This window comes from Phyllostomus discolor, chromosome 9 (genome assembly GCF_004126475.2).
Source record: "Phyllostomus discolor isolate MPI-MPIP mPhyDis1 chromosome 9, mPhyDis1.pri.v3, whole genome shotgun sequence".
Taxonomy (NCBI): domain Eukaryota; kingdom Metazoa; phylum Chordata; class Mammalia; order Chiroptera; family Phyllostomidae; genus Phyllostomus; species Phyllostomus discolor.
In genome coordinates, this window is record NC_040911.2 from 97,038,088 (window position 1) to 97,063,058 (window position 24,971).

General features: G+C 40.3%; 1 protein-coding gene across 14 annotated transcripts in view; it reads right to left on the reverse strand.

Annotated features, from left to right (window-relative positions):
• STAU1 (staufen double-stranded RNA binding protein 1) overlaps positions 1-21,634 on the reverse strand; it is a 49,132-nt gene extending 27,498 nt beyond the window's left edge. For 2 of the 14 annotated variants that reach the window (XM_036009950.1, XM_036009948.1), the window contains exons 1-4: positions 21,370-21,510; positions 11,477-11,547; positions 4,293-4,580; positions 2,545-2,669 (exon numbers count right to left, since the gene is read on the reverse strand). In XM_036009950.1, coding sequence (XP_035865843.1) covers positions 2,545-2,669; positions 4,293-4,497 — 330 coding nt within the window. In that variant the 5' untranslated portion in view covers positions 4,498-4,580; positions 11,477-11,547; positions 21,370-21,510. Of the gene's footprint in view, positions 1-625; positions 687-2,544; positions 2,670-4,292; positions 4,581-11,476; positions 11,548-21,369 lie in introns of those variants that run through there. The other 12 variants (XM_036009955.1, XM_036009954.1, XM_036009957.1 and 9 more) reach the window with 11 other exon arrangements.
• Between the last annotated feature and the right edge of the window lie 3,337 nt (positions 21,635-24,971).

Consider the following 24,971-nt stretch of genomic DNA (forward strand, 5'->3'; position numbering starts at 1 on the left):
CCAGTAGGACAAAAATCTGAATACATTTGGGAATGTCAGCCACGTTGTAAAATGTTGCCTTTCACTTTCCTAAGACTGCACTATTCAGACGCTGCCTCCACTTGCAAAAGAAAATCAGATCTACAGCAAGCAAAGAGCTAAAAAAAACATTTTTGAATTCAATCCAAGGAAGCATCCAAACAGCTAACTTCATTCTCAACAAATGGCAAGCTTCTCTTCCCCTTTTAAGTATAAAGGTAACTCCATTCCACTCTTAAAATTAAGTTATATTAATGCTATCAGTATTGAAGTAATACTGCCAGAAAACGATCACCCATCAGAGCACTGTGATCTGTTAACTTTAGCGTGCATTTGAGTAACAACTAGGAAGCTTGGTAAAACACACAAGCCCAGAGATTTCAAATAAACAACGTGAGGGACAAGTCGGCATGTCTGACTTTAATAATCTCCCAAAATGACCCTGATGCACTCCAAAGTTTGACACCCCTACTTTGGAGCTTTTATTTTCCTGATTTTATCACTGACTATCACTTTATTTCACTTAAAACAATTTACAGGAGAAAGGTTGACTTCAGTAGGCCTAGGTCACTTCGGTGCAGTGCCTAAAGGGATGGGGGCAACTTGCCTTCACAGCTGATTTTTCTTGTAGGTCTTAACTTCAGGATTCCCTCAGTGCACAGCTTCCACTAAAGGGGAAAAAATGAAAGATTCCTTCACACCCCCCACCCCTGAAACATGAGGGGTCCCCTGTATTGATGCTGCAGGTCACAAGGTTAGTCATTTTAAGCACCAATAGCACGAACACAAACCCCAGGCTGGCCTGCGAAGTCTGAGCAGAAGCCTGCAGTGCTGTGCAAGCCCTGAGTCATGTTCATGATCCTTTCATGAAAGACACTGAGGGGGAAAATGCTAAAAAAACAAAATTAAGAGTTAATTCCATTAACAGTCTTGCCTTTCTCCAGGACCTTACTCATCCGGCGGCTGCTGTCACTCTGTTGCCTCTGTGTGGATGATTGGTAACAAGTTAGAATCTTGGCTTTGAAAGAATTAGGAGCACACCAGACCTCTGACTTTTTAATTGGTCGAACAGTCATCTAGGAGGGAATAACTTTTGCCCTTTGAATGATTTGTAGGTTTTAAGAAAACGCAGCTATAGGTTAAACACACAGCCAAATTACCTAAAGTACTGAAGTTGAAGAGAGAAAGTATGTACTTTAAAAATACCAAAACAGTTTATAAAGGGAATCCCAAAGTTAAGGTCTGCAAAAAAAACCCTGTAGAAGAAACAGAATAATGATAAAAAAAAAAATGAGTAATTGCCTGTTGAAAGTTAAAAAAAAAAAAAATTTCAAATAATGCTTTAGAATAATGTTAAACTAGCTTCAACTGAGTGGAAAATTTGTTTTTCCTTAAATGCATATTGCTTGATGATAATAGCTACCATTTCTCAAGCATTTACTAAACACCAAGCATTGTTTCCACACTTGGACATATATTCTCTCATTTAGTTTTCACACTAGGCCTATTTGGTAGGTATTAGTATCCCCATTTTACAGATGAGGAAACAGGTTCAAAAAAAACTGGAACTTGCTTAAGGTCACACAGCTAGAAAGAAGCTAGGGTTCAAACCCAGATCTGTCCTCAAAGGCCACTTACCTAACTGCCCTATTTATGATAGTGACTGGTGTTACTTTTAGTCAGATGAAAAAAGAAACGTGGTATCATTTAAGGCTTGAGGTTTGCATGTCAAGAAAAATGAGGCACAGACGGATAGCTCACCCTTAACTATCTATGTTACTACAGGGCTAGGACGAGAAACAGGAGGCCGAATTCCTCACCTCTCACACTGCACCTTCCCACACTACATCCTCTCATACTACAGCAGCAAAAGATACAGCCAGACACGCAAACATTTAAATTCCAAGACCTGCATTAGCATGAATATCAAACAAGCTTAAAGGGCTGAATGCTTGATAAGCAAATAGTAAACATTCAAATTATAATCAGTCTTTCACTTTCTAAGGGGAATGATGAGGAAAACTGACACCAGAGACAATCTAAAATACTCACTTTGAGACTGATTTCTACCTCTCATCTTCAAACCTTTACCTGATGGCTAACAAATGGCAAAACTGATTTCTGGTTCGCCCCCTCCCTGCCCAGTCTAAGGTACACGTGCACACAAGCAGGAAAGGAGCCAAAGGGAGGCTGCAGCCAGGAGGGCCAGGGCCTGGCAAACTCATAGGAATTCATTCACAGGTGCTTGAGAATTGTCTTTATTCAGAATCCTAAACTACCACACACTAAATGGAGCTTTAAAAGTCAAATATCCTAAACAGAAGTATACCTTTTATTTAACCCATTCTACAAGGAAAAAAAAAAGGAAATAACTTGCCAAAAATCTATACTTTTACATCTCTTTAAAATAACCTCAGCAGTCTGAAATACATATTCTAAATCACATCACCACTTGCAACAGTATAAAAAAAGACAGAAAACATTCCTGGTGGGTTATAAATGCACAAGCAGTATGACAATATTTACCTTACAGTGAGCCGGACCTTGCTCACGCAAAAGCTTATACTCAGGCTGAATCTTGTTGAAACGGGCTAACTCATTCACAAGACACATTGGGGTTTTCTCTTTGGGGTGTGCCATGCTAGAAGGAACTGAAAAATAACGTAAGAGCATTGAAGTCAAGTATACAGACTGCTGCTCTGCTATGGATATGAAAAAAGAGGGAAAGCAAACTGAAGGTCTAAGGATTTAGAGCAGCAGTGATGCAAATCTGCAAACCACACTGGGGCACATCCCTGAAGGCAGCCGGGATCTTTTCTGAACCAGTTAAGGCCAGGACACCTAGGAGAGGGTGTCTTTAAAGAGAGAGAATAGAAGTCAAGGGAATAACTAAACCATGGCAGGCAAGCAAGACCTGAAATCAGATGAAGCACTGCTATTACAACCAACCGAGGGAATAACAAGGTCTTCTGAACAGACACCACAACAGCTGTCAGCTGTATTCTGTTCGTTATTTCACAAAACGCAACATGCCGACACCATCTCTCAAACAATAAATGTCGATTTCCACACACTGAACTTCTCATTACTGGGTGTCCCTAGTCTGATCTCCAGAGGCTGCCATCCTCAGACCTTACCTATTTCTGAAAATCATAAAAGGAAAATATAAAATGGCCTTGGTGGGCAGGAGTTTTACAAAGTCAACAGGATGTAGCTGTAAGACATATTAGAAATAAAAGCAATAAACCCCAGAGGACTGAAAGAGTTGGTTGCCATTGCCTTTCAAGACTATCTCAAATGGCAAATGTGGGGAAAATTGAATCTCTAGGGACTATGACAAGTCAAGAATGCTGTAGGCTATCTGGCAAGCTGGCCAAGTCTAGAACCCTGCAGCTCAGAGTGGGGCAAGCTAACACTCTAAGAATAGGTTTACAAAGTAAAGGAAATGAGAGAATGAAATGCAAAGGAAACTGTCAGGTATAAGGGATTGGAAGGCATTTGTTACAAGGTGACTCTGGCATGGAGACACCCATGCAGACACTCCATTGAACTGGATTTTGCGACTTCAGGGAGGTGGGAGAGAAAATACTGTTTTCAGGGGGTTTTTCTGAAGTATTGAAGTCTTTCCTAATCAATAAGCACAGTTATGTCATTTTGAGGTTCCTAATGAGATTTGAATGCTTCTAAACTTATTTCCTTTTTAAAAAATCTCTGCTTCTTTGTTCAATCTCTAATTGGTCCCTCACTATGATTTCTGAACTACCCCTGGAATCTCTTCAAACTTTAAACCTATTAAAATAAACATTAACAAATGCCAATGCACTCCTCTGCTTGCCAGTAAAGCTGACTGCCCCCTTGCTTGGATAAAATCTTAAAGACATACAAAATGGGGGCTTACACTTATAAAAGTTCTTTGTCAGTTCTGGGAAATCATTTTAAAAGCAAAATCTTCCCATACAATGACGACTATCAAAAGTGAAATTTACTGTTCAATTCTTCCTGCCAGCGTCCACTTTATAATAGACTAGGCTTTATAGTTTAGTTTTCAATTCTCTTTTTTTACACTTTGAAATGGTGTGTCAACCGAGGCCTCCATCAACCCAATACACAACAAAGTGTTTTACATCTGGGATAAAGAAGCTTGGGCAGTAATATTTTCTTCTGCTTCCTGAAGGTAAATGTGAGAGCTCCCTACATCTGCAATCTACTTATCAGATCAAAAAACAGGCTGAGAACACATTTGAAACAGAAGACACTTGGATTCACACGCTTACCTGCAGCTGCACTGGTGGATGTAATAGATGCAGAGGGTAAAGCAGAGTTTTGAATAGGTCTACCTGCATTTTCAGAGGGCAGAGAGCTAGTAGTAGAAGGAATACTCATCAAAGGCTGTGAGAGAAGAGACTGGTTCTTGTTCAGTATTTGGCTCCCTGAGAGAGCAGCAGATGGGTTCTGAACTTGCACTTGAACTTGAGACATGTCACTTTCAACAAAAGTGAATAACTGCAGGTAAACAGCTTTCAGTGCAGGTTAATTCAGTGCTATGAAGTCTAAAGTTCTACCTAAAAGTTGTAAGGAAAAAAAATAAAAAGGTAAATTATAGAGGAGATATGTAATTGCCAATATTTAGTCAAAATTGGTGTCACCTTCTCAAGTATGAAAAACAGCCCCATTTAGCATGTAGCTATGTAGATGTATTATAAATGTTCCTCTTTGGTATACAAGAAGGTTCCTGGCCTTGTGATTTTCTCAAGTGTCTTTAAATGACTCACAATACCCACATGTTCTGTATGTTCATTTTATGAAGAAAATCAGGCCCTGGCTGGTGTGGCTCAGTGGAATGAGAAGCAGCCTACAAACTGAAAGGTCACTGGTTCAAGTCCCAGTCAGGGCACATACATGCCTCGGGTGCAGGCCAGGTCCCCAGTTAGGGGTATCTGAGAGGCAACTGATGGGTGTATCTCTCACACATTAATGGTTCTCTTTCCCTCTCTTTCTCCCCCTCTTCCCCTCTAAAAAGAAAGGAAGGAAGGAAGGAAGGAAGAAAATCAATAGGGTATAATAATATTTACTGGCAAATATTAAGAAAAGAAAATCAGTAGGATATAATATGTACCAGTGAATATTAAGAATTACAAACTGCAGCTTATATTCAAAAATACAATTTTAAAATACGGAGAGGATTTTCCACAGTATATGGGATATGGTAAAGGTTTCTGGCCTCAAAATTCCAAGAAGCTGAAAGCAAACTGGGTTACACCACCATCAGCGGGTAAATGTAAGCACTGCTCCCACTGAAGGGCCTCAGTAAATGCTCAGACTGGCACCTCTGCAGCTTTCCTTTCAGTTGACTGAAGAAGTATTTCTCACTTTGCTGTTTCTTTGTATAATGATAAAAGATCAACTTGTTTTCCTAAGAGGTTTGTTCTGAGGTGGTCTCATTTAACTACAGACCTCAATGTAAAAAAAAAAAAACCTGTTGGATCCACATCAACATTTGATCCTGAGAAATCATCTAAATAGCGAAGAATATTCTACAGTATATGTACAATTAAAAGCAAAAACGGAGAAGACGAGGAAGAAAGGAAGACTTCAGACTGGCAATTTTACTGCTGTGGCTGGTGGGGGTAGAGCCTAGAGAAGCAGAGAAGAATGTTTTACTGCAACTTGTAAGTCTCAAAGGCATTCATTCGTTCTCAATAAATTTTGATTTCTCCACAAGTCAAAAACAAGGATAGTTTTGCTCATTTTCATGACCGTCCACCAAAAAGCTAAAAATACTAAAAGTAAAAGTACTCAAAAGTAACTAGTAGCAACAAAGAACAGAAAAAGCCAACCAAAGCAGAAACCAGCAAACAAATGAAGTTTTATTATAGAGCCATTGTTTGTCACTTTGCTTTTTAAAAAGTCTCAAAATGATTTTTAGTGAAAGCTGGACCTCTAGAAAGAGATGAAAGACCAGAATAATTAAGTTACTTGACGAGTCCTGGCACATTCTCTCTTGCTTAGGGCAAAAAAGGCTGCAAAACGCAACCAAACCAAAACCAAAACCGAACTCAAAACCTCAGATGAAATATCACTTTGGATCACAGAAGCATGAACATTACCCTCTTCAAAAAACTGCCCAATACTGCAGTTGTTCCTTGTTTCCTTTTGGAACCAGAACCAAGTAACAGTTCCACCGAAGATCTAGAAGATGGCCTTAGCAGACAAGTTGCCAGTGTCAGAAACAAGCCCAAAACCATTTAAAGCAGGGGTGTCCAGCCTTTTGGCATCTCGGGGCCACACTGAAAGAGTTGTCTTGAGCCACACATTAAATATATTACGACACACAATCACAAAAAATATCATAATGTTTAAATCTCATAATGTAATAATTTACGATTTTGTGTTGGGCTGCACTCATAGCCAATGTGACCTCGTTTTATTGTCTTTACTTCCTTCAGCTGCCAAATATTTCTTTCTTGCTCTTCCCCCTCTCCCTGTCTCTCTAAACTTTGTCTTGAGGGCATTTTTCTACCCTCCCCCCAAAGTCATTTACAGCATACTCACAACTTCAGGACACCAACCACAGGTCAAAAAGTAGCCAAAGCAGTGTCTGCGTCAGGGTCTACCCATACCCAGAAGGAGCAACCGGACTCTGCTCTGGCTCTGAGAGTCTGAGACTGAATGAATAAGTTTAGAAAGGGGGGGCGGGGGGGGGCCCAAAGGGATCTTTTTTGGCTAATGCTGTCTATAGCAGGCCCACTGCCAGAATTTCCATCACAGACAAAAATACACAGGTTTTCTAGAAGTTGAAAAAGGGAACAAACAGGCTTTTAAATAACTGTCCCAAAAATGTTAACCTCAGGTTCACCTGGAGATGTTGTCTTTATATCCATTGGTTGAAACAACTAGTTCAAAACTGCAAACAAAAAAATTTTAAGCTCTTAATAAGGCTGTATACTTTACGAATTTTTAATTCCTACAACATGACCAATACTAAAACCCAAAAAATAGTACTCATTTGCTAATAAATGTTTAGTCATTTGCTAATTTAACACTTCTATGTGTCTTTAGGCCTGAAAAGAGAATCTAAAGCAGTGGTTCTAAAGAAGGGGTAATTTTGTTCCCCAAAGGCGTGTGACAGTATCTGGAGATATTATTTGGTTGTCACAGCTAGGGGTCAAGGGGACCTACTAGTATCTAGTGGGGAGAGGAGTCAAGGATGCTGTTCCAAGTGCCTAGACACTAACTCACAAAATAAAATCTTACTAATGTAACAAGCAGCTTATATATTCTTAAACAGAAAAAGAAAATCCCCTTTTCACCTCAAAGGCTCTAAAAAAACTGATGCTAATGTTTTAGCCAAACAGATGCTCCTCTCCCAAAGAGAAGCCATCACAGTTATAAATGGGGGGAAATATTGTTTACCCACATAACTCAGAGATCGAATGCAGCTTTTGACAACTGATGCTTATAGAGTTCACAGCAGCCTTCAGAGGAACCTTGGAATTTGGGGTACATTACTTCAGTATAAATTTAGAACCTGCTGCTTACCAGTACTCAGTCCTGAAGATATTAAACCCTTAAATGAAAAGTTGTTTTTTTCCCTTTAACCTATCTTTAAGGATTGTTCTCCACCAGATAAATTAGGGATTCAAAAGAGATTAAAATACTTTGTTGGAGTCTCCTCATAGAAGAACAGTATTTTACACACAGTAAAATGAGGCTACCTGGCTGGCGTAGCTCAGTGGATTGAGCGCAGGCTGTGAACCAAAGTGTTGCAGGTTTGATTCCCAGTCAGGGTACATGCCTGCGTTGCAGGCCATGACCCCCAGCAACCGCACATTGATGTTTCTCTCTCTCTCCCTTCCCTCTCTAAAAATAAATAAATAAAAATAAAATCTTAAATAAAAAGAAAGAAAAGTTTTTTAAAAATGAGGCTGTAAAGTTTGAAACACACAGACTCCTCAGTTTTCCCTGCGTTGGAAACACCTTTGACTGGTAAGCCTCTGTTGTGCTGCTATTTCCCTGACTCCTGCCTCCAGCACAGATGAGGTCCTTGTTTTTTTTTCCTGTTTGAAGAGCTTTAGACACCAACAATTCAGGAAAACACATTCATCTTATTCTCAAATCCCAAATTTATGAAGCATGTATCAGCACTTTAACACAAAGAAGAGTGATAAAACAGCATTATGGGTTCCTCTTTTTAAAAGACTCCTAATTCCAAGCCCTCACACTCCAACTTTGGCTTTGTGACAAAAAATCCCATAAACACAGAATCTCACCTTGGCTGGAAGCTTCCATTTTACAAGTGCCAAGTACTTTTTAATAGGTTGTGGGGAAGAGGAATATGGGCACACCAACCCTACAAAGCACTTTTTAAAAATTATACATGATGTGCCACCAAGTGATCAGGCACAATATGCATATTCTTCACTCAGCAGTGAATCATCAAGAGTAGGCCACACTGAATACAGTCTGAATGATGTGTTTAATACACAACGAGGCAAACTCTTCAGGAAACAGTTAACGGAACTATCCACAATAATGCATAGTCTTATTCACTCTCAACTAACAGACTGTTAAATCATTGTAGTATGATGTAACTACTTCAAAAATTATGGAAAAACATCATTTTTAATATCTATTTTTTTTACTGGATTCACTTGTGATGTATAAATGAAGTAGCTGTACTTTTTTGCAATCAATACATCACTTACCATGGTAATAACTGTTGTCTCCAAACAAGATATGTTTTTAAAAAAAAAGAAGTCCTCCCAATTCTAGACAAGATTTTAAGATGACCACAAACATTTAACTAAATATCTCCCCAAAGACCTTTATTAAATCTCATGTAGTATGAGGACATAGGAATACTCCAGTTCCTTGCCATGATAAAGTACTAACAGTATCAATAGCAATTTTAGGATACATTCATTCAATGTTGAACAAAAATGTACTAAGCATCTACTACATATGAACCCTTATATGTCAAATTACATTCTCCAGTGCTAAAAAAGAGTCAATCTGTTAAACTTTTCCTCAAAAATACAAAAGAGATCTTTAAGCAATGAACTATAAATCTACTCATCTAATTTTTGAGATGCTCCATTCTCAGAGAAACTTTGTCAACACCACCAAAAACGTTAAAGAATAAACCACTTTTCCTACAATAGCCTTGAAATATACCTAAAATATCTTTACATCCAACAGTTATTTTCAAGACACTTTTCTGACATATCTTTGTAGTTGCAACATAGTTATAAAGTTTCCTGCAAGTCCACTCACTTCCCAACTTCACCCCTCACCAGCACCTGCCATCCCCTGTACCCTGGAAACAGCAATTCGTTGACTCCAATAATTATCCAAACACCTGTAGATAGGGCACCCACAAGTATAGAAACATGGCAATCACTACTATCATACATAATCCTTTCTAAAAAGACAATGTCAATATCAAGTAAATAATGTCCAATTGTAGGCCCACATGTCAAATCACAATACTAAATGGTTCTTTGAAAGAAGTATGACCAAACTACTTAAAAGAGAGGGGGGAAAACATTATGTACTCAGTGCTCAAGAGAAAGACATAGGAAAAGAAGCCCTGTGGAGGCACAATCACTTACAAGACAATAAAATCAGCCAAAAATAATGCCTGGAAACAACCCAGGCTGTTCAAGACCTTTGCATCCAGCATAAATGACTGAATGTGGCCCCTGTCTCACAACTGGTCCGATGCCAACTAGGCAAGGGAGGATTTTCTTTCCACACAAATGTAACCATTGGGTGGTCCATTTAAAGAACCACTCCCTAAAAGAAAATTCATTATTAATTGTTTATCCTAGAAAAACCACACCATATTGTGTACTAAAGTGAAAAAAAATAATTACCTCTGCAGCCTAACAAGCTGCAAGCTTTAATTTCTAGCTTTGAAATCTTATCAAGTTCCCCTCTTTCCTTCCTAGAGAAATTCTTAAAAATAAATAAACTCAGGCCCTGGCTGGTGTAACTCAGTGGATTGAGCACAGGCCTGTGAACCAAAGTATCACCAGTTTGATTCCCATTCAGGGCACATGCCTGGGTTGCAGGCCATATTCCCAGTATGGGGTGTGCTAGAGGCAACCACATGTTGATGTTTCACTCCATCTCTTTCTCCTTCCCTTCTCCATCTCTCTAAAATGAATAAATAAAATCTTAAAAAAAAAAAAACTAACCTTACAGACATTATTATTGTAAACTGGAAATGTTTTTAAGACCTAAACTTATAAAAACATAGAAAAACATTTTAAATCAACCAAAATAAGTATCTATTTATAATATGGTAGAGATTTTTAAGAGTAGTACCTTGTGACATATTCTTAAATAAGGGACTTGGTTCAACATAAGAGTTAACTGGCTTTTCCTTTCAAAAAAGAAAAACTGTACTCTGTAACCTTGTGCCATCTACCTAGAAACATGACTGCATTTACCATCATCTTCATGCAAAACAACCAGTGCCAAGACCCAGTTTCTAAGAAACCAGCCTCGCTGCCAAGTAGCAACCAACAATGTTAAATCAGACCAAGCTTCTGAGTTGTGGCTTTCAGTTATACTCCCAAATCAGAAAGCAATTATCTATCCAGCTCTTGGCAATCCCCTGCCCAGTGCCTCGATTTCTCCAAATCACTTTATAACAGGAGGTTTGACAAAGATTCAGTCCTACCAATCTGAGAGCTAAGACCCTCAAAGAATCCTAAGGCTTGGTAAGTTATTCAGTTCTTTCAAAAAAAAAAAAAAAAAAGGGGGCATTATACACATTCAATGTGATGAGTGTAAATCCATTCACTGGGCTTTGTACAACTTGTCTAATTTCCTTAATGCTTCACTTTCCTCCTTCCAAAGAAACCTGGGTTAACTTGTCTACTAATTACCACCTCAGAGATTTGATATGATAATGTGTTCTCGGCTCTTAAAGGGAAAAGGCTAAAAAGGACTGTAAAATCTTAGGAACACTCTCACAAAGCGTTTTTGGTCTAGATAATCACAAGCAGTCAGTGGGAAACGGCCCTTGATTCCTAACCTCATCTCACAACAGTACACAGCGCTGAATTAGGTCTACAGGTTTGAAAACTAAGTTTAACGTAAACGATCTGAGAGATCAAAGAAAAACTACAGAAGTTTCTATAACCATGATGCTTACTGACTGAGTGACATTAATGACAACTGCAGTGGTCAATTTTCACATCTCTACACTCAAAGTATATGGCAGTGTTGGCCAGAGGGTTTTACATTCTTGCCAACAATTTTCCCTGAACTTAATTACTTTCTAATTAAACCTCAAGAGTAAAAAGAAATTCGAACTGCATAAAATCTCTTCTGTTTCTCTAATATTACAGCCAGAAGTAAAAGTCATTTTCCATACTAGTCACTGAAGAATTTAAAAATATTATGGATTACCAACAGGCCTGAAATTATAGAGCCAAGTTATGTGTACCTTAAAAAGAGGTGCTCCAGGAACAATGCTGTTTTGGTTCAGATCTGAGTGGTTATGTGGTTAGAAAACTCCTGGAAAATAAGAAATAATAATTTACTAGAGGAGATCGTTTTCTGAAAATGAAGATGTATATCGTTAAAGTTTGAGGGAAACCTAAAATTTACAAGCAGAGAACCTTCCAAAAACAGGGCGTCGCGGCTGGAAGCAGCACTCTGGAGAGCCTACAAAAGGCACGACTGCAGAGACCTGAACAGAGAGCAGCAGAAACTTGACAAGTTTCTGCTTTTCGGCTGCTTCCGATGACAGAGCTGTGAACCTAAGGGTTATTTTTTAAAAAGAAACTGGACATCATCTACTGACTGATCACACCAACCTGATTTTTAAACTTTTAACTACTGGGTCAATACTTTATTTATAAATGTCCTTACCATGTGCTTGCCGATGCAAAATACAATTACACAGGACTTTTACAAAAAAGGCACTTTGCACATAAATATTCTTAACATCAAATTGCAAAATACAAAAAAGCACATTTACCTCTGGTAAATCCAAATCATAAGCCTTCTTTAGAAATGGATTTCAAGTGATATGAGAGTTAAATTCTCAAACTCTCAGGTCTGCTTGAGGTTCCCTCCTTTTTAAATGGTAGTAGTCAGTAGTAAATAGAATTAATTCCTTACCTTGGGATACTTTTTGCATTTTTACAACGTAATTGTACTCATTTCAATTTTTCACTGCTACTGTGACTTAATAAACAATAAAAAGCAGCTGTTCACTGCCCAAATGATTTTAGAAATAAAGTCAGGTGCTCTAATAATTTGCTTTACAGTATTTTACCAGCTCAAGCTCTTTTTGTAAACAGTGTACAATACTAACAAATTTCCAATCTAGAACCTTTTGTTCCATAATCTGACCCATTCAAAATACTAGCGTGAGTGGAAACTGAAACAGGCCTCTGAGCAACCCACACAGATGTCTAGACCACCAGCCTAATAGAGACCATGCCTTTTACCAATGGGGCTTTCCTCAATTCAAACCCATCTACGCTGAACAATTATGGTACATGTTGGGTATCTAGGTCTCTAGCCTAAAACAAAATTAGATTGGAGACAAACGGAGTGCTAAAGTTGGACATAATGAAGATAGTAAGAAATAAGCACCAACAACTCAAAACAAAGTAAAAAAGAGGAGTAGGGAGAAGTATCGGTCTACAAACATTTGGGTTTCAAACATCTTTGCACAAGTGACAGGTGAGATTCATATACACATTTACACTTGCTTAAATAAACATTTTTTGAAATCCTCCAACCATTTTCAAATGATAATCCAAAACCATCATGATTATTACTAATATATTTATTATAGCGCTGCCTCCAAACCACAGCAGAGGAGAAAAGGCTGTGATTAAGCCCAATTCCCTTTCTTTCCCACTCAAGAAAGCATACCCTAATCCAAGAGAGTGGATTAAATTCACTGCTTTATTCCTTCAATGAGTAATTATTGAACAGCTACTATCTGCAGGCACTGTTCTAGACATTGGGGAGAGAGGCACACACAAATAAGATGTAATCTCTGTCCTTGTGGACTTTACAACATCTGTAGAGAAATGGCCTTGAACCAACACAAATTTAAATAAATAATTCACGGTGGCATTTTAATTAGCAGTAACAAATCATTTACAATACACATCACTTCATCACTACAGAAGACAAAAGGGACCATAAAAGAGCTCTTGTCTGAGTAGGTGGCCAAAGCTGCTGATTGGGGGTTTGAGTGTGGGTTCCAACTCTGGTGCCCAGGTGAATAACCCTGACCAAGTTACTTCTGTGGGCCTCAACCTTTTAATGAGTTAACTGGTGTCACCACCACCAATTTCATGATTAATAAAACAATAACCATATGGTTCTTGAGTGAATTGACTGGTACTGTAAATAAAATACTTGTAAACTATGACAGGCCATACACCAAAGTTAACTTTTAAACATTACTTTCTTAGGATAAACAGTAACTGATATTATAAAATGATATTAATAAATCACTTTCAAAACATACTACTCAAGAAGAAATATATCGAACTTAAAAAGAACCTTATTACCCCCAAAAGAATTTTTTTTACCTTATTCTTTTCCATGTTTGGTGCTTAAATTGATACATTCTCATTAAACAAGGAAATTACCTAGAAGTTGTACCTAGGAGTAGACTCACTCTAACTGTTCCAGACTATAAAGGTACAAACCAGAAGAAAACTTATTTACCTAACTATATTTGTCTGTCATCTAGGTCAAGGGTCATGGAGCCTTAATAAGCAGGTTGGTTAAACTGTGCAACAAAGAACATCATCAGACTTATCATTAAATATAAGTTATCTTCTTTCTGACAGAGGAAAGGACTGCCTACTATTTTGTACAAAATCACAATGGCATCAGCAGACAACGGCCCTATGTGTTAAGGTAGAATCTGCAAGAGTAGAAAATTCATGCCTCAGTTAATTTTAACCTATAGAAAGCATGAACTTCAAAAAGGATAAATGTGAGAGAATCAGACAAAATCTAGTTAGATCATAAAGTTCATGTCTGAGGGGAGCCAATATAGTAACAATTTAAGAAGCATTATCTGCTCACTTCAACCCCAGAAAAGACATTTCCAACACCTTTTCATAATGAATGAGAACATGTGTGTCATTACAGACTACAAAGTTGTCTCAGTTAAGGTTAAACACAGGATGGAAACTCATACACCATCTCACTAAAACCCAAAATCCAAAGGCAGGTTTAATTTCATTGACCTAGCAGCCTTTTAAAGGCTGGCCATAAGAGGTGGGTACTGCCTGGGTGTACAAGCCCAGAGGCTTCTTATTCAGAAGACCATTGATTCAAAGAAATTAAAAAAGAAGTCATTCAGGAAGCAGTTCAACACCAAACAGAATGCTACACTAAATATGCCTAATACCATTAGCCGGGAAATGGATATTAGCAATGGCTGGGAAGCAAAGGGCCATAACCACCTAACCCTAAAATTAACCTAGAAGCTCAATTAACTCACTTTTAATTGGGTGGAGTAGAATAATTCTAAAAAAACTAATTTTCTTAGTAACAACCTTGTGTATAGTTAATAAATCATTTTAAACAAACCTCATGGAGGATTGTAGCAATAATTTAGGGGAGAGCCTCCTTCAACACAAAAGTTATTGAAATACCCTTCTCCCCATTTACTTCTAAGTATTCCCCCAAACCTCTGAATCAACTTAAAAGTTTTAGTTTCATTTGACTGCAGCAATCTATCTCAACAAACAAAAATAAACCGTAAATCTCCAAACTATTTCAAGGAAATGAAAAATGGATTTTAAAAACTGAGTGTTACTAAACCAGACTCCCCCCACACCCAAAACTGGCCTAAAGTCCTAGTGAATAAAATCCATCCTAGCTGCAGTGGGTGGGAGAGTGGGGGAATAAATTATCCTAAACAAAAAGCACCTGGGCCTATTTGGCGACAAAGTGTGGTTCAGTGGAAAGAGCTTAGGACCCCACCCCAGTTACTTGGCCTCCCAGACAGACCTCAGTATCCTCAGCAATCACCTTCCTTTGCAAGGACTTTTGCAAGTATCAGAAACACAACATAACCTATATAATTTTATTAACCAATGTCATCCCAATAAATTCTATTTAAAAAAAATACAACATACAGTGTCTCCTTAAACTCTTGACACAAAGGCAGGGCTCAGTGAAGAGCAGCTTTTATATTATTAGTCAAATTCAATTTGACCTTTCAGATTCCTTTCCTGCATCAAATAACTCTCACCCAGTAATCCTAACCTGGCACATGGTAAGAAAGAGCTCAATAAATAGTAGCAAATATTATTATCCAGCAAATTCACTAATCCTGTGCTCGGTCACATAAACATCTATAAATATAAACTTACAACTAACTACATACCACTTGTTAAAAAAGTACATTAAATGGGAAGAAAGAACATGCTGACTAAAATCAACCTACTCACTGAGCAACCAGTTCCAAAGCTACACCAGAGAGACAATCTGATTTAGGGAAAAGACACCAGGGCACTCAAAGAGATTTGCTTAGATTTTGTAGTCCTTAGACTTAACCAAAACAACAATAAAGCAAAACCCTTTAGGGCAGTCATGACCTCTGTACCATGTTATAAAAATGATCTATTTTGCTTCCATTACTGTTACAAACTCACAAAATCAGCACACTTCTCTCCCAAATCAGATTCCAGATTAAACAGAATCAGATGACCAACAGATGTAATATTTAGAATGTAATATTCCTACGTTTGCTTTCAGTGAGTATAGTTTGAGGGAACACCCTGGATACACTCCTTTAACAATAAATGAAAGTGTGTAATTCCAGAAAACATAATGAAGTCTGCAGAGAATTTGCTTCTACCTCCACTCTTCTGGTGATATAAATCACTTTTATTGTACATCAACCTTATTCACTACCACAGGAATGTAAATACTTTAAAATATGTTATTTGCAGTAAGTTTACAATTTTACTATTTTTAAAGTAACAATTTTCTCTGGTAAATTTTTTTAGTTCAGAGCATTAATTTGGGGGCAAAACACATATCCAAGCCATCATCTGGTGGCACTTAAAATCACCACAGCTATGTATTTTAACACTAATTTCTCCTTAGTAGGCGAGAACACAGGACTTAGTCAACATTATTCAAGCTTTGTAATACTTGATTTCTCGATAAACACACCTTGGTGCAAAAATTTATTAAACGATTTCCTTTAAAAAGCAAAGAGTTCTGGAGTCAAAGCAAAATTGAAAATATCAACAAAGCTTGTAAAGATCTAGGGATACCTTATAGAGCTGTCTCAATTTAAAATTAACTGTGTTAGGTATGCATGCAGAAGTATTTAATGACCTGATGTTGCAATTTACTTTGAAACGAATCAAAAAAATAAAAGAAATGAACAGATAGAATAGGTGGGATAAAGCACGTGTAGTAAAATGTTAATGGCAGAGTGTAGGTGATAAACACAGAGGTGACATTAAAATCCTTTACATTTTGCTATACATTTGAAAATTTTTATAATAAAACATTTGGTAAAAATAACCAAAGCAGCCGTGTCTTCTCATAGTTCAATCTCTGACTTGTAAATTATATTTTGGGGACTAGTATAAATGCTATGGTCTTGATTTTGATATAGTTTTATTTAAGGAAGAGCTCAGGTAGGAAATTACACCAGAAGCATTTTAACCCCAAAAGTCTCCATCACTGGAAGTTAACTTAAAACAACCTGTCATAGATGTAGTAAAAAACAAGTGTCCTTAAATCCTCTAAAAACTTCTGAAGGCTCCAAAATCCCATTCTGAGAGAAAGAAACCAATGCTAAAAGTTCTCATTTGAGGGGAAGAGTTTACATTTCCCCAAATTGAACAATTCTGGGTCACTAAGCTGGACAACAAATAAGATGATCCAGTCTGGAAGTTCACAAAAACAAGGCCCTGGCCCTGGCCAAGTAGCTCAGTTGTAGAGCATCAACTCAATATGCCAAGGTTGTGGGTTCAATCCCCAGTCAGGGCACTTACAAAAATCAACAAATGAATGCACAAATAATAAGTGAAACAACAAATCATTGTTTCTCTCCTTTCTCCTCTCTAAAATCAATAAATAAAAAATAAAAATAAGAACGAGGTCCCAATGACATCCCACAAAAAAATACCTTTTTCATGAAAGTGTCATCTTTATACAGGTAAATTTCACTCTCCATTCTGTAAAAGAGCATCACAGGAAGTTGCCCTGCAAGCTGAGTCCTGCTCTGAGCCTCCCACGTTAAATACTTCTTCATTGTTTTATGGGGGAGAGACTCTGGATGAAGCAGCACAGGACAGTCCCATGTTTAATGATTACACCCAGAATAATGTGGACGACTGGACTTCAGAATTGGAGGAGGGGAGGGAATTCTATGAGTCACAGTCATTTCTAAACTTAAGGTAACCTGTGTGTATGAATTTTCTGGATGAATTTTAAAAGAGAACAATTTAGGCTGAACAAACTGTACAGTATTTAGGGTTACAATTCCAAAAACATAAAAGTTTTACCTGAAGCCTGCTAAGAAACACTAAGCATTTTTATTTTTTTTATTGTTCAATTACAGTTGTCCTCATTTTAGCACAACCTCTTTTTAATAAAAGATTTTACTTACTTATTTTTAGAGAGAGGGGAAGACAGAAAGAGATGGAGAAAAACATCAATGTGCAAGAGATACATTAATCAGTTGCCTCTCACACACCAACTGGGGACCTGGCTGAAAACCCCAAGCATGTACCCTGACGGGGAATCAAACCAGTGACCTTTTGGTTTGCAGGTTGTCACTCAATCCACTGAGCCACACCAACCAGGACTAACACTAAGCATTTTTTTAATTTTTTTTTTATTTTTTTTTATAGAGTGGGGAAGGGAAGGAGAGAGGGAGAGAAACATCAATGTAAGGCTGTGTCTCACACATCCCCTAATGGGGGATCTGGCCCACAAACTGGGCATGTACCCTGACTGGGAATCGAACCAGCAACCTTTTGGTTTGCAGGCCCATGCTCAATCCACTGAGCTACACCAGCCAGGGCATGTTTTTTTTTTTTTTTAAATAAAATACATTTTCTGTCCTTTCTTAAACACCAAATTGCTTTTCTTTCCCTAAGTTAATTTTAAGACATATGGATAACCTTCCCCATCTCCTAGGTTGTAATAACTGATACATAACATAAATTTTCACTGTACCTGATCAAGCGCAAAACAAACCTACACAACTGAAATAACAACGTGACAGGTCTAAAGGCTGGAAACTGTTCATGACCAGAAATGTGAAAAATAAATGATAATGACAAACAATATTCCTGTCAACTTCCATTCTAGGAGAGAAAGAAAAACATGAACATCTATGCTATGAATTCATACTCAGTAAATTTGTTTGTGAATACAGCAGATGGGGAAGATGGGGAGGTAGGGGTCTTTGGAAAATAATTCTACAAGAGTTTTGAAATCTCACATCCTTTGCTTAATTCTTTTTAAGAAAAGATTTTATTTATTTTTTGGAGAGAGGGGAAGGGAAAGAAAAAGACAGAGAGAGACATCAATTAATTGGTTGCCTCTCAAATGCCCCCAACCAAGAACCTGGCCGGCAACCCAGGCACATGCTCTGACCAGGAGTAGAACCAGAGACCTTTCTCTTTGCAGAGACCAACTGAGACTCCACTGACTGAGCCACGCTGATCAGGGCTCCTTTGCTTAATTCTTAACCTAAGGTGATAGCAGCATAGTTACATGAGAACTATACAGAAACTTTGAAAGTTACTATGAATATTAACTGCTGTTTAACTCTGACACAGTTATTCTCTATTAAAAGTGGTTTAACAGATAGGTCTCTCCACCAAAATAGGATTAGGGATGTCTGTATTTCTGATTGCTTTTCAATTATAGTCACTAACAGCTTAAGAATTGTTGCCTTTGTACAAAAAGAAGCATGGGAGTATTTCTGGATATGACTTTGAAGGGGGTAAGCACTGAATCAAGAACTAATTTGGCTGCACATTTTCCCTGCTGTATAGTAATCACGTCTGAGGAGGAGAAGCCCAACAAACAAAATGAGAACTGTGATTCTACTAAAAAGTAAATGTGGTGGCAAATTAAGAGTAGGGGGCAATCTGGTAAAACTGTGTGTTTAGGATTTATTTCAAAATAACCCAGTCTGGGGGAGAGGTACTACATGAAACAAGATTGACCCTGGCTATAAGTCAAAGCTGAGTGACCAATACATGGGGATTCTCTATAGTACTCAGCTTTTGCATGATTTCCATAATAAAGTTTTTTTTTAATTAGGTTACCTACTGCAATATTAAAACCTCATTTCCCAAACATTACAATTTTTTATTATGTCTTCTGTTGCTTGTATGGTTGTTTGCTTGGATTTTTTAAAGAGTCATCCAACCCTGGCTGGTGTAGCTCAGTGGATTGAGCGCGAGCTGCGAACCAAAGTGTTGCAGGTTCGATTCCCAGTCAGGGTACATACCTGGGTTGCAGGCCACGACCCTCAGCAACCGCATATTGATGTGTCTCTCTCTCTCTTTCGCCCTCCCTTCCCTCTCTAAAAATAAATAAATAAAATCTTAAAAAAAAAAAAAGAGTCATCCAAACAAAGATTTTAAACTAGAAATGATGGCAAGATCGTGTGTCAAAATCCTAACTAAATGTCAAAAACAGGGAGGCCACTTTGCATTGTGTTACTGAGATGGGAGTATATCAAAACAGTTTAAGAAAATTTACCTAAACTAATCCAAAGTACAGGAGACTCAACAGAAAACATACTTCTCGATCTTTTGTAAATTTGAACCTCCATGAGTTGCATTTTCCTAACGAAGGGTACACCAAACAACTAAGTACAGAATTACAAGAAACGCAGTATCCTTAAAGTTGCTGCTTTATAAATCCCACCTGTCACCAGGATGACTGAAACTGCTCCCTCAACAATCCAGCTGTATTTTTAGTTTTTACTTCAACAAGCAGCAATGTAATTTACACTGGGTAAGCACACCGATTCCTGAAAGCCCAAAATCAACCAAAAAAAGTCTAGTTTAACCGTCTTTCCATCCTCCATCACCCTCCAAACAATTAAAGCTACAGGCAGAAGGGAAGAGTGACCTTAAAAACGTCCCCACCGCTAGAGAACAGGGGCAGAACAGACTGAAGCACACATCTTCACCGGAACAGAAGAAAACTTCCACATAAGCAATACTGCGACACGGAGGTGGGGCAAAGGCTTAAAAGGAAAGTCGGCCAACAAGGAGGAGGGAATAAAAGCACAGCTGCAGTGAAAAAAAAAAAAAAAAAGTTAGAAGTTAGAGATGTAGCGCAAGAAAGGACAGACATTTTCCAGCTTCGTACACCGCCCCCCCTCCAGAGCCCGACAAACAGCAAGCGCTCCAAAAAGGTTTGCTGAACGCAAGCAAAGCGTCTGCCAGTAACTTTCGCAGGAATGGACTGACAACAAGAAGCCGGATGACGGCAGGAAAAAAGAGGGAGCTGGTGAAAATCTTGCGATTGGCTCAGCAGAGATGGAAATAGCAGCATCTTTTTACGGAATGCCTACTTACAGTGTCCCAATTAAACGTACACCCCTTTCGGATATTAACCACCCAAAACAATAAGCCGGATCTGGAAGTGGGAACGCTGAACATTTCGGCCGCCAAGGGAACCCAACGGAGAGGCAGGTCAGCGTCTGTCCACTCTACCCACTAAGTTATAGCTTAATATCACGCTAATAAATTATGCACACGGTTTAATGGGACACGCTGTGGGTCTGGCACTCTGATAAGCGCTTTGCACGCCCCAATTCACTGAACCTTAACAGCCTTAAGAGGCAGGGACGGCATTAGCCCGTTTTCCCAAACAAGACACAAAGAGTTTAAGTGACTTGCCCCAAGAGGCACAGCTGGTATTTGTACCCGCGCTGGACACCTGGGCAGTACACCTAACTACTATACTACACACACAGCCGGGGACATTTAGGTGCCGCGGACCTCAAGAACTTGAAGCGGAGACCCTCTGCCCCCGCCACGGGCACAGCCTCGGCATCCCAGCGCGCGAGCAGGAATGAGGAAAGGCTGCGTGGCACCTGTTTCTGGCCCCAACGAGGGGCGAAGGGACTGGAAGCGACCACCAGGGTCCAGGCCGCCGGGCGCCCCGACGCGGGGGGCGCGGGAGAACCCGCCTCCTCCGGGGAGGCCCCGCGGGCGGAGAGAAGGCCCGCTGAAGGAGGCCGGGTGCGCGGTCCCGCCGAGGCCTAGTCCCCCACTCACCGCCCACCTCCCCGCGGCCGCGGCGCCCGCCGCGCGGGCTCCGTCAGGCCCGGCCCGGCCGCCTCACCTGGCTGCTGCCCGGAGCTCGTCTCCCGACCGGCGGTCCTGGGCGGCGGCGGCGAGGAGAAGAAGGAAGGAAGGAAGAAGGAAAGAAGGAAGGGACGGCTGGAGGGAAGAGGCGGAGTGGCCGCGAAAGAGGCGGGCGCCGCCCGGCCCGGGGGTCAGAGGAAGGGGTAGGTGAACCAGACACCGCCGCCGCGGGCGCAAACGCTGAGGAGCCGCTCCGGCGCCCGCAGCACGGCAGGAAGTGACGGGGGAGGGGCTTGTGCCCGCCCCCAGCGCCCCCCCCCCGCCTCCCTGCTCAGCCCCACCCCCCTCCCTTGAGTCGGACCACAAGTTCCGGCCGGCGCTGCGGTGGCAAATGTTCTCGCAAGGCATGCCGGGAGCCTAGCGGGCTGGGGTCTGGTCTCGCTTGAGCCGCCTAGTCCCGCCCTGGGGCCTGCTGGGAGTTGTAGTTCAGCCGGGAGACGTGGGCCGCCTGGGGAAGCGGGGCTGGGCTTTGCTTCGTTCCTCACCCCTGTTCGTTCTTCCGGTTGTCCTCTCCGTCCTTTTCCTTCCCCACTTCGGTTCCACCCTTTCCCCTTTTCTTCAATTCCTCTTTTCGTAGATGTTTCTAGAATGTGGTGTTAAAGAGACAGACAAAAGTCCCTGCCCTCATGGAGCTTCCATTTTAGCGGAGGGAAAACACAAAAATAAAATCAGTAACGTTTATAGTGAGTTAAAGAGGCAAGAAGTGCCAGATTACTATTTCTTTCACACAGCTCTAGGAAAATGAAGTGTATTTTCGCAGCCATTTTCTATGGAATGTTGGGGTTTGAGGATGGGGAGTCTTTGACCTCTAGAATCACACCCAGAAGAAGAACGCAACTTTGTGAGAGGCCCAGGAAACTGATTGAAGGAACCGCGGATGTCGGGGCCTCCTCTCACTTCCCCACTTTTTTTTTGGGGGGGGGCGATTTTATTTATTTTTATTTTTAGAGAGCAGGGAAGGGAGAAAGAAAGAGAGGGAGAGAAGCATGTGTGACCGGCTGCACCTCGCACGCCCCCAACCGGGTACCTAGCCCACAACCCATACATGTGCCCCTCGGGGAACCGAACCGGTGACCCTTCAGCTTGCTAGGGAACGCCCAACCCCCGGAGCCACACCAGTCAGAGCTGCCGCCCCGCTATTGGAAAAGTTCATTTTCTCTTTCTCCTTCTCTCTCAATCCAACTGTTGCTCAATCTTTCTTTACAAAGCAATATAGTTTACTTTGTAAAAATTCATAATCTAAGCCCTGCTGGCGTAGCTCAGTGGATTGAGCGCGGGCTGGGAACCAAAATGTCCCAGGTTCGATTCCCAGCCAGGGTACATGCCTGGGTTGCAGGCCACGGCCCCCAGCAACCGCACATTGATGTTTCTCTCTCTCTCTCTCTCTCTCTATCTCCCTCCCTTCCCTCTCTAAAAATAAATAAATAAAATATTTAAAAAATCATAATCTGAGGTGCGGTGACTGAAGGCGCCTCTCCAAACACTGCTTTGGGACCTTGTCTCAGTCACAGGGGACTCTCTTCATTTCCCGAACCTCCTTAATTTGCTTCTTGTAAACTGATTGCAACGGAATCTCAGGACACCTGTGACAGCCGAAGGACTGTCGCTGTCCTTTAGTGCCCATCCAAGACAGTGGTAAACGACATTTAGACATCATCCAGCCTTCTGCTGAAGGCGAATTTCTTTTCTTTCTACAGCTGCCACGCTGGCTGATCCCACAGCTCACCTGCGTGAAGGAATAAACACAGAGGTGTTTCCCTAAATCAAAGCCGGGGTACCTGCACCATCATCCTCTCTCTTCAAAGGTACAAAGGTAGAAGGTGGTGTTCTGACCCATTTTACTGTCATCTATGAGGACTTAGGTGACGAGCCTTTGACTTCCAGTCTTAGCTCTCTTCCCTTATTCCATACATTGAGAGGGAGAGCACTCCATTTATTTTTTTTCGAGTCCAGACTTTGAATTTTCTTCTATGACTTGGCCTTTTGGTACAGTTGGGCCTCTGTTTCCCCCTTAGTTAAATGGGAACAGCGATTTCCTATCTTACCCAGAAATCATAAGAATTAGTAGAGCTTGATACCCTGTCTCATCTTCCCCGTCTGAAAAATGATAGGACTCTCCTTAGTGTTGTGATGTCCTAAGTGTGATGTTCCGAGCAGCCCAGGCTACTGTCTGCTGCTGTTGGTGATTGATCACCTGTCATTCCAGGATCAGGCACCCTTACTGCACTCTGTTCCCCTCCTTAGCCCCAACCACTGATCTTCCGGTCTCCATAGTTTCGCCTTTCCCAGGATGTCATATACGTAGTTGGAATGAGGCAGGATAGTCTTTTAAGATTGGCTTCTTCCACTTAGTAACATGCATTTAGGCTTCCTCCATGTCTTTCCATGGCTCTATAGCTCATTTCTTTTCTTATTTTTTTTAATTTATTTATTTTTAGAGAGAAGGAAGGGAGGGAGAAAGAGAGACAGAGAAACATCAATGTGTGGTTGCCTCTCACGTGCCCCCACTGGGGACCTGACCCGAGACCCAGGCATGTGCCCTGACAAGGAATTGAACCGGTGATCCCTTGGTTCGCAGCCCGCACTCGATCCACTGAGCTACACTAGCCAAGGCTCTTTTCCTATTTTTAATAGACACATTAACTTTTAGATAAAAATCAATGTCTCACAGAGCTTTTATGAGATTTGCATGTTCCCATTCCTTGTTACAAATACATATAATTTGTCTTCTGGGAAGGAACACGCAGAATTACTATAACTTACTTAATAGTCATGGTGTCTCACTTCTGTCTTCCCTAAAGAAAAAAGAAACACTTCTTTTATTATTTGGCAAGGGTCAAGAAGTCTTTATGCCCACAGAAGAGAATATGACTGGCAGTCTCCATGTACAAATAGAGAAAAACAAATCTCAGTGACCCACTTCTGAACCCCAGCCAGCCCCACGGCTGACCTATGCTTCTAAATACTATTCGTTAGTTATACAAAGTGAGAGTCCAGAGCCATCTTCAAAAATAAGGAGTATTCAATCTTTATGTTGTTGTTTTTCTTTTCTCTCTTTTTCTTCTGTGTTTTTAGTTTTAATTAGTTGCTATCACTCTAACAGTTACCCAATAATCTGCGTTTGTATCCTCTCTTTAAAAATGAGGCAGCCCCGACTAATGTAGCTCATTGGGCTGGGCATCATCGCCCCACAAATAAAAAGGTCACCTGTTTGGTTCCTGGTCCCTGGGTGGGGGCATGTGAGGGGCAACCCATCAATGATTCTCATGAGCATTGATGCTTCTCTCCCTTTCTTTCTCTCTCCCTTCCCCTTCTCTAAAATTGAATAAATAAAATCTTAAAAAATAAATAAATAAAAGCGAGGCAGATTTGGCTGCACAGAGCCTGTGAGTGGTAGTTGCTTCCTGAAGATGGACATTCTTTTCATTTCAACACAGTCCCCACCCTGCCCACATCTCTTGTTTACATTACTTTCTTGTTTGTGGACATGCAAGTTTGCAATGCCTGGTGTACTGTATAACTGTGCGGACCAAAAGCTGGCCTATGGACTTGAAAACTTGTCAGAAAGAGAACTTCCAA